Source organism: Oncorhynchus masou, chromosome 14, assembly GCF_036934945.1.
Source record: "Oncorhynchus masou masou isolate Uvic2021 chromosome 14, UVic_Omas_1.1, whole genome shotgun sequence".
In the NCBI taxonomy this organism is placed as follows: Eukaryota; Metazoa; Chordata; class Actinopteri; order Salmoniformes; family Salmonidae; genus Oncorhynchus; species Oncorhynchus masou.
In genome coordinates, this window is record NC_088225.1 from 17,288,766 (window position 1) to 17,306,607 (window position 17,842).

The 17,842-nt window shown below is 42.9% G+C and overlaps 1 protein-coding gene and 1 long non-coding RNA gene across 2 annotated transcripts in view; both read right to left on the reverse strand.

Moving 5' to 3' along the window:
* Window positions 1–17,842, reverse strand: part of LOC135554409 (branched-chain-amino-acid aminotransferase, cytosolic-like) — a 51,545-nt gene that overhangs the window by 18,533 nt on the left and 15,170 nt on the right. Inside the window, exons 7-8 of the mRNA XM_064986707.1 lie at window positions 17,625–17,692; window positions 5,317–5,413 (exon numbers count right to left, since the gene is read on the reverse strand). Coding sequence (XP_064842779.1) covers window positions 5,317–5,413; window positions 17,625–17,692 — 165 coding nt within the window. The remainder of the gene's footprint in view (window positions 1–5,316; window positions 5,414–17,624; window positions 17,693–17,842) is intronic.
* LOC135554411 (uncharacterized) lies at window positions 16,833–17,448 on the reverse strand. Its single transcript, XR_010457693.1, has 2 exons — window positions 17,364–17,448; window positions 16,833–17,181 (listed from the first exon to the last, which is right to left on the reverse strand). It is a non-coding gene; the product is annotated as an uncharacterized LOC135554411 (long non-coding RNA).

The window sequence follows — 17,842 nt, forward strand, 5'->3', positions numbered from 1 at the left end:
CCTGGGAGTCCAGGTGTGTCCCATTTCTCTGGTGACCCTCCCGGCTCCGCCCACCGACATCCTACTAAGGAAAACAAGAGCAAAGAGAAAGAATTCGTCAGACAGAGTGGGAGGGTCGTCACAATGTACAGACAATGGTATGGTAGGATGTGAGTATAGTGGAGGTAAACCTAGGCATTGAGTGACAATGAGAGAGGTTTCGTCTCTGGAGGCACCAGGGGGAACAAAAGAGCTATCTAAGGCATGTTGAGCGGGACTGAGGGTTCTACAGTGAAATTAAACAATAAGAACTAGCCCAGACAGCAGTAGACAAAGCATATTGACATTAGAGAGAGGTATAAAGAAATCACAGTTGTTGATCAGTAGAGCTAAGACAACAGCGGGTAAATGGTGATGAATGGGCAGAGCGGGTCAGCTAGGTACAGGACAGTTACTGTTAGGTACAGGACCTGAGTTCGAGGCTGGGGCCGACAGGTAAACAAAATGAGGTACTGTGTTATTGAAACAGTCCAGGTGTCACGGCCTGATCTTAGAGATCCTTTTTATGTCTCTATTTTGGTTTGGTCAGGGCGTGAGTTGGGGTGGGCATTCTATGTTTTGTGTTTCTATGATTTTCTATTTCTATGTTTTGGCCGGGTATGGTTCTCAATCAGGGACTGCTGTCTATCGTTGTCTCTGATTGGGAACCATACTTAGTTACCCTTTTTCCCACCTGTATTTGTGGGAAGTTAACTTTGTTTGATGGCACATAGCCTTAAGCGCTTTGTTTTGCTTTGTCGGACCACATCAGGCAATCACGTCTGCAGTCCAGTCGTGATGGATTGGTGGGGCTCCGTCTCGACAATAATGGTTCCAGGCCAATTGGCAAAGAAGGTATTATAGCCCTAAAATTAGCTGGTATATGGGCCTACCTCGAGGCTAGCTCAACGTTAGTTGGTGCTTTCTTCGGGGCAGAGGCGTTAGCTAACAGTAGCCACTTGTTTGCAGCTAGCTAGCTGCGATGGTCCGGTGTAATGATCCAGAGCGGCAGGAATCCGGTGATGTGGTAGAGAGAAGCAGTCCGACATGCTCTGGGTTGATAAAGACGGGCTATTTACACTGGATAAGACACTGGATAAGACAAAGACAAACACACACGTCCTACTGCTATGCCATCTTGGGTCAGACACTTTGGGACTATGTCATCAATGGACTAATGTGTCTGATTGCCTATTTTGGGATGTCTGGTTTTTCTGATTGTCTTAACTCACCACCACTAATAAGCTGAGTTTCTGTTAATGGGATTTATATGTTTAAATTAATGATTAGAATATTCCACCCTGAAACCATATGATTGTATGAAATCGATTAGAATCATGAGATTATTCTAATGTGTGTGGTTTTAGTCAGTAGAATTATATATCCGTGTGTGTAGTTTTTAGTCAGAATTAGGGTATAAAAATACTATAATAGACATATTGTACAGATATACAGTATCTTAAAAACAGACTGTCTGAGCAAATTCGGTGCCGACCTTGGCTAGGGGTCACTGAGAATACTTTCCAGGGTCTCCCTATCTTCAGAGAGGACGGGGTGATTCTCACGGCCTCCCCTAATCTTTGTCGGCTGGGTAGCAGGACAGTATGTGCGTAGGATACCTACTGTTTGTGTGGAAGTATGTGCGCAGCTATAAAATTGATGTCTTTGTATTCTTGACTTTAGAAGTTCTCTGAATAAACTGTACTAACCTTTTGCATAAGCTGAGTCTTTGACTAATTACTATTATACCCATGGTCTTACAAACCTTGGGGATTGGTCAGAGCTATTGATTATTATCATTGGGATTGAAAATTCTTGTGACAGTTTCTCAGCTATTTTTTTCTTCAGCAAGTCAATTAAGTGTATATACAGTGCCTTGCGAAAGTATTCGGCCCCCTTGAACTTTGCGACCTTTTGCCACATTTCAGGCTTCAAACATAAAGATATAAAACTGTATTTTTTTGTGAAGAATCAACAACAAGTGGGACACAATCATGAAGTGGAACGACATTTATTGGATATTTCAAACTTTTTTAACAAATCAAAAACTGAAAAATTGGGCGTGCAAAATTATTCAGCCCCTTTACTTTCAGTGCAGCAAACTCTCTCCAGAAGTTCAGTGAGGATCTCTGAATGATCCAATGTTGACCTAAATGACTAATGATGATAAATACAATCCACCTGTGTGTAATCAAGTCTCCGTATAAATGCACCTGCACTGTGATAGTCTCAGAGGTTCGTTAAAAGCGCAGAGAGCATCATGAAGAACAAGGAACACACCAGGCAGGTCCGAGATACTGTTGTGAAGAAGTTTAAAGCCGGATTTGGATACAAAAAGATTTCCCAAGCTTTAAACATCCCAAGGAGCACTGTGCAAGCGACAATATTGAAATGGAATGAGTATCAGACCACTGCAAATCTACCAAGACCTGGCCGTCCCTCTAAACTTTCAGCTCATACAAGGAGAAGACCGATCAGAGATGCAGCCAAGAGGCCCATGATTTCTCTGGATGAACTGCAGAGATCTACAGCTGAGGTGGGAGACTCTGTCCATAGGACAACAATCAGTCATATATTGCACAAATCTGGCCTTTATGGAAGAGTGGCAAGAAGAAAGCCATTTCTTAAAGATATCCATAAAAAGTGTCGTTTAAAGTTTGCCACAAGCCACCTGGGAGACACACCAAACATGTGGAAGAAGGTGCTCTGGTCAGATGAAACCAAAATTGAACTTTTTGGCAACAATGCAAAACGTTATGTTTGGCGTGAAAGCAACACAGCTCATCAACCACAACACACCATCCCCACTGTCAAACATGGTGGTGGCACATCATGGTTTGGGCCTGCTTTTCTTCAGCAGGGACAGGGAAGATGGTTAAAATTGATGGGAAGATGGATGGAGCCAAATACAGGACCATTCTGGGAGAAAACCTGATGGAGTCTGCAAAAGACCTGAGACTGGGACGGAGATTTGTCTTCCAACAAGACAATGATCCAAAACATAAAGCAAAATCTACAATGGAATGGTTCAAAAATAAACATATCCAGGTGTTAGAATGGCCAAGTCAAAGTCCAGACCTGAATCCAATCGAGAATCTGTGGAAAGAACTGAAAACTGCTGTTCACAAATGCTCTCCATCCAACCTCACTGAGCTCGAGCTGTTTTGCAAGGAGGAATGGGAAATATTTTCAGTCTCTCGATGTGCAAAACTGATAGAGACATACCCCAAGCGACTTACAGCTGTAATCGCAGCAAAAGGTGGCGCTACAAAGTATTAACTTAAGGGGGCTGAATAATTTTGCACGCCCAATTTTTCAGTTTTTGATTTGTTAAAAAAGTTTGAAATATCCAATAAATGTCGTTCCACTTCCTGATTGTGTCCCACTTGTTGTTGATTCTTCACAAAAAAATACAGTTTTATATCTTTATATTTGAAGCCTGAAATGTGGCAAAAGGTCGCAAAGTTCAAGGGGGCCAAATACTTTCGCAAGGCACTGTATATATATATATATATTGTTTTACATCAATTGTGAATGATAATAGTTCCTCACAGTATTTGAAAAAGCTTTCCAACACTCTCACCCTAAATAATCACCAGGCCTTGGTGTGAAAGAGCAAAATGTCATGCTCTGAGCATCCCATATACCCATTTGAAATGCCATAAAATACCCGAAGACCTTTTCCCAAAAACAACGGTTTGTCCTGAGCTCACTGGAGCGGAAACTGTGATGGCCCAGAAAAGGCTAGTTGATTCACTGTAGCCAGTGACAGCATTGGGCCAGACCTTCATTGGGCCAGACCTAGTTTATTGATTTGATGCAATGTTTGCTTCACTAGTGGTAGCACAACTCAAGACAGATAGAAAGGGAGGCAGAGGGAAGATAGATGAAATTGAAAGAATCTTGCATTTTAATCAGGACATTTTCAGTTTTTATTTGTCAGCTTTATGTAATTGACTTAGTTGACAGTGTAAAATAGTCCCTCTACAACATTGTCCTATAGGCTCATAGTTCCATGTGCTCATTTCACCGCCAGTGTGAATCAGTGTGTTCACATGGCAGAGGCTGCTGCTCTCACATTAGTGGAATTAACTTTTTGGGTTTTAATCATTTTAATCCCGATTTGTATTATTAGCCACGTGTCAATGATTTTGAGAAACGAAAACGTTACTCTTGAAATGAAACTGTTCCACGAAAATGTGCATATCATAACTGGTATGAAGATCGGTAGAAATGGTAGGATAAATTGTAAGCTTCTTCAAACTCTAATTTCACAAACTTGAAGGTGTACAAAGGTTAAATAAAACACCCATCACTGTGTTGCTTGCTAGACTAGTTGACTAGTAACGCTACGTGTTTAACATTGGCAGCAGCAGGCCTGCGAGACAAGTGCGAGAGAACGCAATTTGATTTTGTTCCCATTCCCTTTACGCCAAGTTTAGAATTGTAAACTATTAGAAAATGTAAGTGGAAAACTATTGCGAAAACTGCTCCAGATCACTTGATATCCACAAAGGGGAAAGAATAGAATATGGAGGGTGGAGAGGGTCAGACCCGATTTAACTTAAACGGTCTATCGTACAGCAGAGTGTTTCCAACTCCAAACCAACCACACTGAATAGATAGGAGCATATCATGAGTGCACAGTTTACAAAACAGAGCTGAGTCTCCATGCAAAATAGGTCCCATATATACATATTCCATGATTTTCCTCTCTCCCCTACCCCAATCACATTATCATTTATATCAACAATGCAACGGAAAAAATAGTTTCATCGTTTTTATTGCAACAACACAAATTGCAGCTTTACCATCTCACCATCAGGGGGTGCTGTACCATCTCCAGCACCTCTACATCCCGTGGCTATGGATAAGACAGGGTGATTGGTTCAATCACAAGCAGGATGGCAATAGAACATAACAGGTCCTGTTATTGGTCAGGTAGGCACAAGGCCCGGAGTGACAGGCCTGCTCATGGGACCTGGCTCTTGTAGCCGTAGTTGAGTTCTGCCCCTCCACTAAGCAGCAGGTCTATCCCAGTGCAGAACGTAGCATCAGCAGCCAGGTACAGAGCAGCCAACCCACTCTCAGCTTCTGTCCCCATTCGACCAAGCAGCTGTTGGAGATGAGGAAGAATGTTAAAGATGAGGCATCAGGTTCATCAAGACGAGAGATGCAAGTTAAATTAGGAAGTCTCTACCAACCCTCCCTTTTCAATGCATTCTGAAATATGTCATTGTAACAGATCTTATATTTCATCGTATATCTTGTATTGGCTCCTGTCCAGTGAGAACTTGCCTGAGCGTTCTCTCCTTCTTTAATGGTGGCTAAGGTATCTGCAGTCTGTCCAGCCAGCTCCTCCCACAGAGGTGTCATCACATTACCAGGGGAAATGCTACAAGATAATACACATTTAGACTGCAGCAAACAGAGCTAGAGATAAGAGGAGAAAGTGGAAAAATATAAAAGTATTTTTAAAACAGGACAGACAAAAGGGCAAGAGAAAAAAATAAGTAGAAAATCCTAAAAGTTTGTAAATGGAGACAGATGCCAGTTCTCCTCACCAGTTGACTCTCACTTGATATCGACTCTCATCCACAGCCATGGCTTTTGTCATGGCAATGATTGCCCCCTTGTGGAAGAAAAGAGACATCACCCCTGTTAGGCCTACTTCTCCAAGCCTCAAACACCTGGATAAAGTACTGCATACTGTTATCTAGATTTTTAGTTCACCTTAGTGGCTACATATGGTGCTGCATTTTTCTGACCAATGGAGCCCACCAGATATGTCTAACATTTTGGGTCTAGAGTTTCTCCCCCTTTGAAGAGGGGGATGACAGAAGCAGCTTTCCAATCTTAAGGGATCTCAGACAATACGAAAGAGAGGTTGAAGAGGCTAGTAATAAGGGTTGCTATAATTGCGGCGGATAATTTTAGAAAGAGAGGGTCCAGATTGTCTAGCCCAGCTGATTTGTAGAAGTCCAGATTTTGCAGCTCTTTCATAACATCAGCTATCTAGATTTGGATGAAGGAGAAATGGGGAGGCTTGGGAAAGTTGCTGTGGGGGGTGCATGGCTGTTGATCGGGGTAGGGGTAGCCAGGTGGAAAGCATGGCCAGCCGTAGAAAAATGCTTATTGAAATTCGATTATCGTAGATTTATCGGTGGTGACAGTGCCTCAGTGCAGTGGGCAGCTGGGAGGAGCTGGGAAGCCCCCATACCACTAGAAGGATATCTTCAACCACCAACTTACCATCTTGAGACAAGGCCGAGTATAGCCCACAAAGATCTCCGCCACGGCACAACCCAAGAGGGGGCGCCAACCCAAACCCAATCACATCAGTGACTCAACCCACTCAAGTGACGCATCCCTCCTAGGGACGGTATGAAAGAGCCCCAGTAAGCCAGTGACTCAGCCCCTGTAATAGGGTTAGAGGCAGAGAATCCCAGTGGAAAGAGGGGAACCGGCCAGGCAGAGACAGCAAGGGCAGTTCGTTGCTCCAGAGCCTTTCCATTCACCTTCTCACTCCTGGGCCAGACTACACTCAATCATATTGAGACAGCAGGCCATTCCATAAAAATGGAGCTCTATAGGAGAAAGCCCTGCCTCCAGCTGTTTGCTTAGAAATTCTAGGGACAATTAGGAGGCCTGCGTCTTGTGACCGTAGCGTACGTGTAGGTATGTACGGCAGGATCAAATCAGAGAGATAGGTAGGAGCAAGTCCATGTAATGCTTTGTAGGAGTAAGTAGCAGTAAAACCTTGAAATCAGCCCCTGCCTTGACAGGAAGCCAGTGTAGGGAGGCTAGCACTGGAGTAATATGGTCACATTTTTTTGGTTCTAGTCAGGATTCTAGCAGCCGTATTTAGCTCTAACTGAAGTTTATTTAGTGCTTTATCCGGGTAGCCGGAAAGTAGAGCATTGCTGTAGTCTAACCTAGAAGTGACAAAAGCATGGATGAATTTTTCTGCATAATTTGTGGACAGAAAGTGTCTGACTTTTGCAATGTTACGTAGATGGAAAAAAGCTGTCCTTGAAATGGTCTTGATATGTTCTTCAAAAGAGAGATCAGGGTCCAGAGTAACGCCGAGGTCCTTCACAGTTTTATTTGAGACGACTGTACAACCATTAAGAATAATTGTCAGATTCACCAGAAGATCTCTTTGTTTCTTGGGACCTTGAACAAGCATCTCTGTTTTGTCCGAGTTTAAAAGTAGAACGTTTGCAGCCATTCACTTCCTTATGTCTGAAACACATGCTTCTAGCGAGGGCAATTTTGGGGCTTCACCATGTTTCATTGAAATGTACAGCTGTGTGTCATCCGCATAGCAGTGAAAGTTAACATGTTTTCGAATGACATCCCCAAGAGGTAAAATATATAGTGAAAACAATAGTGGTCCTAAAATGGAACCAGGAGGAACACCGAAATTTACAGTTGATTTGTCAGAGGACAAACCATTCACAGAGACAAACTGATATCTTTCCGACAGATAAGATCTAAACCAGGCCAGAACTTGTCTGTGTAGACCAATTTGGGTTTCCAATCTCTCCAAAAGAATGTGGTGATCGATGGTATCAAAAGCAGCACTAAGGTCTAGGAGCACAAGGACAGATGCAGAGCCTCGGTCTGATGCCATTAAAAGGTCATTTACCACCTTCACAAGTGCAGTCTCAGTGCTATGATGGGGTCTAAAACCAGAATGAAGCATTTCGTATACATTGTTTGTCTTCAGGAAGGCAGTGAGTTGCTGCGCAACAGCCTTTTCTAAAAATTTTGAGAGGAATGAAAGATTCGATATAGGCCGATAGTTTTTTATATTTTCTGGGTCAAGTTTTGGCTTTTTCAAGAGAGGCTTTATTACTGCCACTTTTAGTGAGTTTGGTACACATCCGGTGGATAGAGAGACGTTTATTATGTTCAACATAGGAGGGCCAAGCACAGGAAGCAGCTCTTTCAGTAGTTTAGTTGTAATAGGGTCCAGTATGCAGCTTGAAGGTTTAGAGGCCATGATTATTTTCATCATTGTGTCAAGAGATATAGTACTAAAACACTTGAGCATCTCTCTTGATCCTAGGTCCTGGCAGAGTTGTGCAGACTCAGGACAACTGAGCTTTGAAGGAATACGCAGATTTAAAGAGGAGTCCGTAATTTGCTTTCTAATAATCATGATCTTTTCCTCAAAGAAGTTCATGAATTTATCACTGCTGAAGTGAAAGCCATCCTCTCTTGGGGAATGCTGCTTTTTAGTTAGCTTTGCAACAGTATCAAAATAAGGGTATGGCTAAAGGCTATAAGAACTGGTCGTCTAGTGCGTTGGGGACAGAATAAAAGGAGCAGATTTCTAGGCGTGGTAGAATGGTTTCAGGGCATAATGTTGTCACGAACCGGCTCAAAGTTCGTAACAAAAAGGAGACAACGTGGAGACCAGGAATAACAAAATATATTTATTAAATAAAGTAAAATAAATACAATTAACAATGGTGTATGGAATCAGTAGTGCAAGTGAGTGTTTTGCATGCATTAATGTGATAATGCGGGGTGTTGAAAGGTGCCAAAGCAAACAACCAAAGGCCACAAAAATACCACAACAAAGTCTATAAAGGTGACTGCATGGAGAGAGTCTCCTCCATGAATAGGGAGAGTCCAGGTGTGTCCCATTTCTCTGACAACCCTCCCGGCTCCGCCCACCGACATCCTATTTTGGAAAACAAGAGCAAAGCAAAATAATTTGTCGGACAGAGTGGGAGGGTCATCCCCCCCCCCCCCCCCACCATAAAACCGGAGACCAACAAGGACCCCGAAACACCATACCAGTCACAAATACAAGTTGACCCAGTCTTTGCATCCATTTGCCCCAGCCAACCTCATCCTCCCCAGACCTCAGCAAAGAGGAAGCAACCTTTAAGAGGAAGAAGAAGACGAGACCAGAAGGGAACTGACAGGAGCGACAGAATAGGACAATACCAAACACAAAATAACATTCAAGAAACACATTAGTTCCTTTTTAGTAGTTGGTGGTGGAGAAGTATCAATAGCTACTACCTTAGCCCGAACAGGACGCACTTCACCCTGCACCAACCACCTTTCGAAGGTATGTAACGGTCGCCGGAAATCACACATACTGTAACAGGGACTGAGGGGGCTCGGAAGACTTCCAGTCATCCTGGAGAACAGAGAAGTCTATGCACCTTATGTCCAAACAAGGTCATTTAGACTGAAACCCGTGCTCTCCTGTGAAACCTCCCTAGCGGCTAACAGTAACCAAGGCAACCCCTCCTCCCAATCCTTATCCATCTCAGTACAATAAGCTCTCAACAAAGACTTAACTGTTTGATGGAAACATTCCAGTGCTCCTTAACTTTGCGCGTGATAGGCGCTATACAAATTGTGTTTAATATGGAGCGGTTGGAGAACCTGACCAAATAGATTAGAGGTGAAATTAGATCCCTGATCACTCTGAATGACCATAGGGATTCCAAACAGTGAGAAACTGAGTCAAAGCTTTTAACACAGACTTAGTCATCTTAGACCGGAAAGGATAGGCAGCAGGAAACCTAGTGGTCTGACACGGTGAACAGGTAACTACTACCCTTTTTATAACGAGGCAGAGGACCAACAGTCAATAATCAGTTACTCAAAAGGTTGGCTGAGTACAGGAATAGGAAACAGTGGTACCAGCTTAATTAGGTTTACCAGTTAATTGACAGGTGACAAGTTTTGATGAACTCAGAAACATCCCTCTTTAACATAGGCCAAAAGAAATGTCTTAATATGCGATTGTAGGTTTTCCTCACAGCCATATGTCCAGCAACGTTGTTGTGGGAAGTTGTCAAAACCAACTCACGAAGCTTAACTGGTACAACAACCTGACTAATCACCTCCCCAGAAAACTACCATGAGACACCCACTTTCTCATCAGGACATCCTCTTGGAGAAAATAGCCATGGGAGACATCTCCCAATTGTTCCACAGGCACAATTTGGTCAAGCAACTCTTCCAATGTGGGGTCAGTCCATTGCGCATTGACCAAATCGGAGTGGGATACAGATAACGGGATAACAGGAAAGCAGTGACAGACTTCTTTGTGGTATTCTCGCTAGTTGGCGCAGTGACCAATTTGCCACGGCTCATAGAACGCATCACTGCACACGTAGAGAACACCTCTGGGAAACTCTGCGCACTCATCAGGAATCCCTGCAAATAACGGCTTAGTGGAAACCACTAGAGATGGAAACACGACAGGCCATATACGCTCACCAGCTAAGTTATTCCCAAGGATAACATTGATACACTCAATGGGCAACGAAGGACGCACCCCCACCTTTCACCAGTCCACAATCCAACATCAGTTTATGCAATGGGACTGACAGAGTGTTCAAACCTATTCCCCTAATTAGAACACTATTCCCCGAAGCAGCCTCAACAGAGAAGGGTAACAGACTCCAACACAAACAATTCAGAGGCACCAGTCGCAGGATCTTCACTGGCACTAGGTCCTTACTTCCCAACAGCTACAAAACCCTCTGTAATGAAAGGTAAATAGTCTGGGTCAATATGGACTTTCACATGCCCCTGGGCCTGAGACAATGTGTCAGGAGTGAACTGATGTGGAACAGGTGCAGCTAACGCTGTAGGCTTAGATTTAACGTAAGCACACGTACTGAATTTACCCTTTGCCCTGAGAACCGGACATTAGTTTTTCCAATGAACTGAACCTTGACAGTAGTGATCCTCTTGACCAAAGTCAGCTTCACCACGGAGTCAGGCTCAACCCTAGTTGAATTAAACCTTTCCGTGAACCAAAGTATCTCGGTGAGCAAGGCCCAAATCTCTCTGAAAGCCCCCACTCACTCCGAGTAAGTTACCCAGTGGTAACTTCAAGAATATCACTCCCCATCAGATTGGCCTTCAATATTAAACTAATATAACTTTAGACATTTATCACAAATTTCAAACTTGTAGTGTTCAGCAACCTTCAGCTGTTCTTCAGTACATCATTTTAACAGTTCCTCTGATGGAAAGCAAATGAACTTGTCTACATAAGACACCATAGTCACAAGAAAAAAATTCTCGCTCTTCCCCTCTGCTGAGCACACCAGACCACAACCAGAGAAATGACAATCACACTGGGCACCACAGAAGAGAGATGGGATATATATGGAGCTTCCAAAACCTACAGTAACTAAACCCTCGTCTTCGTGCAGATTTGCGGTGGGTAATTACACACTAACCCGCTGGCAAGGAAATAAACCACCCAGCATTCTGGCAGATTCCCCAGCCACGTGGTGTCCCCAAGACAACTGCTCAATCCACAGACACCACAAAAATAACCATGCCCAACATATTCCAAAATGAAACACGTCGCTAAGCCTAACAGGGGAAAAAGGCTATAGCTCCGGGTAGCAAGTATCACTACCCTATCAAAATCTCCCACTGAGGTACACAGCCGATTGTACTCACCTCAGACCGATGTCCCAACAGTGAGTAGAGCAAGAGGCCTGGAAACTAACCAATGTAGTCTCTCCAACGCAGCACACAACTATCCACCACAGTGGCAAGTTTACCAAACAAAAGGCAACCAATACTGGGCACCAAATATTACAAAAATCAAAAAAGCTGTAACACAAAATGCAAACAAAGCATCTACAAAGTTTAACATTAACTCCACGTTTACTCCCAAACACAATACCTTCAAGATCCCGGATGAGCTCCCACTTGTTACGAACCGGCTCAAAGTTCGTAACAAAAGGGAGACAACGTGGAGACAAGGAATAACAAAATATATTTATTAAATAAAGTAAAATAAGTACAATTAACAATGGTGTGTGTAATCAGTACTGTAAGTGAGTGTTTTGCATGCATTAATGTGATAATGCAGGGTGTTGAAAGGTGCCAAAGCAAACAACCAAAGACCACAAAAATACCACAACAAACTCTATAAAGGTGTCTGCATGGAGAGAGTCTCCTCCATGAATGGGGAAGTGGTGTATTTATTCCATGAATGGGGCAGTTGAGTATTTATCCTGGGACACACCAGGTATTTATCCTGGGAGTCCAGGTGTGTCCCATTTCTCTGACGACCCTCCCGGCTCCGCCCACCGACATCCTACTAAGGAAAACAAGAGCAAAGAGAAAGAATTCGTCAGACAGAGTGGGAGGGTCGTCACAATGTACAGACAATGGTATGGTAGGATGTGAGTATAGTGGAGGTAAACCTAGGCATTGAGTGACAATGAGAGAGGTTTCGTCTCTGGAGGCACCAGGGGGAACAAAAGAGCTATCTAAGGCATGTTGAGCGGGACTGAGGGTTCTACAGTGAAATTAAACAATAAGAACTAGCCCAGACAGCAGTAGACAAAGCATATTGACATTAGAGAGAGGTATAAAGAAATCACAGTTGTTGATCAGTAGAGCTAAGACAACAGCGGGTAAATGGTGATGAATGGGCAGAGCGGGTCAGCTAGGTACAGGACAGTTACTGTTAGGTACAGGACCTGAGTTCGAGGCTGGGGCCGACAGGTAAACAAAATGAGGTACTGTGTTATTGAAACAGTCCAGGTGTCACGGCCTGATCTTAGAGATCCTTTTTATGTCTCTATTTTGGTTTGGTCAGGGCGTGAGTTGGGGTGGGCATTCTATGTTTTGTGTTTCTATGATTTTCTATTTCTATGTTTTGGCCGGGTATGGTTCTCAATCAGGGACTGCTGTCTATCGTTGTCTCTGATTGGGAACCATACTTAGTTACCCTTTTTCCCACCTGTATTTGTGGGAAGTTAACTTTGTTTGATGGCACATAGCCTTAAGCGCTTTGTTTTGCTTTGTTGGACCACATCAGGCAATCACGTCTGCAGTCCAGTCGTGATGGATTGGTGGGGCTCCGTCTCGACAATAATGGTTCCAGGCCAATTGGCAAAGAAGGTATTATAGCCCTAAAATTAGCTGGTATATGGGCCTACCTCGAGGCTAGCTCAACGTTAGTTGGTGCTTTCTTCGGGGCAGAGGCGTTAGCTAACAGTAGCCACTTGTTTGCAGCTAGCTAGCTGCGATGGTCCGGTGTAATGATCCAGAGCGGCAGGAATCCGGTGATGTGGTAGAGAGAAGCAGTCCGACATGCTCTGGGTTGATAAAGACGGGCTATTTACACTGGATAAGACAAAGACAAACACACACGTCCTACTGCTACGCCATCTTGGGTCAGACACTTTGGGACTATGTCATCAATGGACTAATGTGTCTGATTGCCTATTTTGGGATGTCTGGTTTTTCTGATTGTCTTAACTCACCACCACTAATAAGCTGAGTTTCTGTTAATGGGATTTATATGTTTAAATTAATGATTAGAATATTCCACCCTGAAACCATATGATTGTATGAAATCGATTAGAATCATGAGATTATTCTAATGTGTGTGGTTTTAGTCAGTAGAATTATATATCCGTGTGTGTAGTTTTTAGTCAGAATTAGGGTATAAAAATACTATAATAGACATATTGTACAGATATACAGTATCTTAAAAACAGACTGTCTGAGCAAATTCGGTGCCGACCTTGGCTAGGGGTCACTGAGAATACTTTCCAGGGTCTCCTATCTTCAGAGAGGACGGGGTGATTCTCACGGCCTCCCTAATCTTTGTCGGCTGGGTAGCAGGACAGTATGTGCGTAGGATACCTACTGTTTGTGTGGAAGTATGTGCGCAGCTATAAAATTGATGTCTTTGTATTCTTGACTTTAGAAGTTCTCTGAATAAACTGTACTAACCTTTTGCATAAGCTGAGTCTTTGACTAATTACTATTATACCCATGGTCTTACAAACCTTGGGGATTGGTCAGAGCTATTGATTATTATCATTGGGATTGAAAATTCTTGTGACAGTTTCTCAGCTATTTTTTCTTCAGCAAGTCAATTAAGTGTATATACAGTGCCTTGCGAAAGTATTCGGCCCCTTGAACTTTGCGACCTTTTGCCACATTTCAGGCTTCAAACATAAAGATATAAAACTGTATTTTTTTGTGAAGAATCAACAACAAGTGGGACACAATCATGAAGTGGAACGACATTTATTGGATATTTCAAACTTTTTTAACAAATCAAAAACTGAAAAATTGGGCGTGCAAAATTATTCAGCCCCTTTACTTTCAGTGCAGCAAACTCTCTCCAGAAGTTCAGTGAGGATCTCTGAATGATCCAATGTTGACCTAAATGACTAATGATGATAAATACAATCCACCTGTGTGTAATCAAGTCTCCGTATAAATGCACCTGCACTGTGATAGTCTCAGAGGTTCGTTAAAAGCGCAGAGAGCATCATGAAGAACAAGGAACACACCAGGCAGGTCCGAGATACTGTTGTGAAGAAGTTTAAAGCCGGATTTGGATACAAAAAGATTTCCCAAGCTTTAAACATCCCAAGGAGCACTGTGCAAGCGACAATATTGAAATGGAATGAGTATCAGACCACTGCAAATCTACCAAGACCTGGCCGTCCCTCTAAACTTTCAGCTCATACAAGGAGAAGACCGATCAGAGATGCAGCCAAGAGGCCCATGATTTCTCTGGATGAACTGCAGAGATCTACAGCTGAGGTGGGAGACTCTGTCCATAGGACAACAATCAGTCATATATTGCACAAATCTGGCCTTTATGGAAGAGTGGCAAGAAGAAAGCCATTTCTTAAAGATATCCATAAAAAGTGTCGTTTAAAGTTTGCCACAAGCCACCTGGGAGACACACCAAACATGTGGAAGAAGGTGCTCTGGTCAGATGAAACCAAAATTGAACTTTTTGGCAACAATGCAAAACGTTATGTTTGGCGTGAAAGCAACACAGCTCATCAACCACAACACACCATCCCCACTGTCAAACATGGTGGTGGCAGCATCATGGTTTGGGCCTGCTTTTCTTCAGCAGGGACAGGGAAGATGGTTAAAATTGATGGGAAGATGGATGGAGCCAAATACAGGACCATTCTGGGAGAAAACCTGATGGAGTCTGCAAAAGACCTGAGACTGGGACGGAGATTTGTCTTCCAACAAGACAATGATCCAAAACATAAAGCAAAATCTACAATGGAATGGTTCAAAAATAAACATATCCAGGTGTTAGAATGGCCAAGTCAAAGTCCAGACCTGAATCCAATCGAGAATCTGTGGAAAGAACTGAAAACTGCTGTTCACAAATGCTCTCCATCCAACCTCACTGAGCTCGAGCTGTTTTGCAAGGAGGAATGGAATTATTTTTTCGGTCTCTCGATGTGCAAAACTGATAGAGACATACCCCAAGCGACTTACAGCTGTAATCGCAGCAAAAGGTGGCGCTACAAAGTATTAACTTAAGGGGGCTGAATAATTTTGCACGCCCAATTTTTCAGTTTTTGATTTGTTAAAAAAGTTTGAAATATCCAATAAATGTCGTTCCACTTCCTGATTGTGTCCCACTTGTTGTTGATTCTTCACAAAAAAATACAGTTTTATATCTTTATATTTGAAGCCTGAAATGTGGCAAAAGGTCGCAAAGTTCAAGGGGCCAAATACTTTGCAAGGCACTGTATATATATATATATATTGTTTTACATCAATTGTGAATGATAATAGTTCCTCACAGTATTTGAAAAGCTTTCCAACACTCTCACCCTAAATAATCACCAGGCCTTGGTGTGAAAGAGCAAAATGTCATGCTCTGAGCATCCCATATACCCATTTGAAATGCCATAAAATACCCGAAGACCTTTTCCCAAAAACAACAGTTTGTCCTGAGCTCACTGGAGCGGAAACTGTGATGGCCCAGAAAAGGCTAGTTGATTCACTGTAGCCAGTGACAGCATTGGGCCAGACCTTCATTGGGCCAGACCTAGTTTATTGATTTGATGCAATGTTTGCTTCACTAGTGGTAGCACAACTCAAGACAGATAGAAAGGGAGGCAGAGGGAAGATAGATGAAATTGAAAGAATCTTGCATTTTAATCAGGACATTTTCAGTTTTTATTTGTCAGCTTTATGTAATTGACTTAGTTGACAGTGTAAAATAGTCCCTCTACAACATTGTCCTATAGGCTCATAGTTCCATGTGCTCATTTCACCGCCAGTGTGAATCAGTGTGTTCACATGGCAGAGGCTGCTGCTCTCACATTAGTGGAATTAACTTTTTGGGTTTTAATCATTTTAATCCCGATTTGTATTATTAGCCACGTGTCAATGATTTTGAGAAACGAAAACGTTACTCTTGAAATGAAACTGTTCCACGAAAATGTGCATATCATAACTGGTATGAAGATCGGTAGAAATGGTAGGATAAATTGTAAGCTTCTTCAAACTCTAATTTCACAAACTTGAAGGTGTACAAAGGTTAAATAAAACACCCATCACTGTGTTGCTTGCTAGACTAGTTGACTAGTAACGCTACGTGTTTAACATTGGCAGCAGCAGGCCTGCGAGACAAGTGCGAGAGAACGCAATTTGATTTTGTTCCCATTCCCTTTACGCCAAGTTTAGAATTGTAAACTATTAGAAAATGTAAGTGGAAAACTATTGCGAAAACTGCTCCAGATCACTTGATATCCACAAAGGGGAAAGAATAGAATATGGAGGGTGGAGAGGGTCAGACCCGATTTAACTTAAACGGTCTATCGTACAGCAGAGTGTTTCCAACTCCAAACCAACCACACTGAATAGATAGGAGCATATCATGAGTGCACAGTTTACAAAACAGAGCTGAGTCTCCATGCAAAATAGGTCCCATATATACATATTCCATGATTTTTCCTCTCTCCCCTACCCCAATCACATTATCATTTATATCAACAATGCAACGGAAAAAATAGTTTCATCGTTTTTATTGCAACAACACAAATTGCAGCTTTACCATCTCACCATCAGGGGGTGCTGTACCATCTCCAGCACCTCTACATCCCGTGGCTATGGATAAGACAGGGTGATTGGTTCAATCACAAGCAGGATGGCAATAGAACATAACAGGTCCTGTTATTGGTCAGGTAGGCACAAGGCCCGGAGTGACAGGCCTGCTCATGGGACCTGGCTCTTGTAGCCGTAGTTGAGTTCTGCCCCTCCACTAAGCAGCAGGTCTATCCCAGTGCAGAACGTAGCATCAGCAGCCAGGTACAGAGCAGCCAACCCACTCTCAGCTTCTGTCCCCATTCGACCAAGCAGCTGTTGGAGATGAGGAAGAATGTTAAAGATGAGGCATCAGGTTCATCAAGACGAGAGATGCAAGTTAAATTAGGAAGTCTCTACCAACCCTCCCTTTTCAATGCATTCTGAAATATGTCATTGTAACAGATCTTATATTTCATCGTATATCTTGTATTGGCTCCTGTCCAGTGAGAACTTGCCTGAGCGTTCTCTCCTTCTTTAATGGTGGCTAAGGTATCTGCAGTCTGTCCAGCTCCTCCCACAGAGGTGTCATCACATTACCAGGGAAATGCTACAAGATAATACACATTTAGACTGCAGCAAACAGAGCTAGAGATAAGAGGAGAAAGTGGAAAAATATAAAAGTATTTTTAAAACAGGACAGACAAAAGGGCAAGAGAAAAAAATAAGTAGAAAATCCTAAAAGTTTGTAAATGGAGACAGATGCCAGTTCTCCTCACCAGTTGACTCTCACTTGATATCGACTCTCATCCACAGCCATGGCTTTTGTCATGGCAATGATTGCCCCCTTGTGGAAGAAAAGAGACATCACCCCTGTTAGGCCTACTTCTCCAAGCCTCAAACACCTGGATAAAGTACTGCATACTGTTATCTAGATTTTTAGTTCACCTTAGTGGCTACATATGGTGCTGCATTTTTTCTGACCAATGGAGCCCAC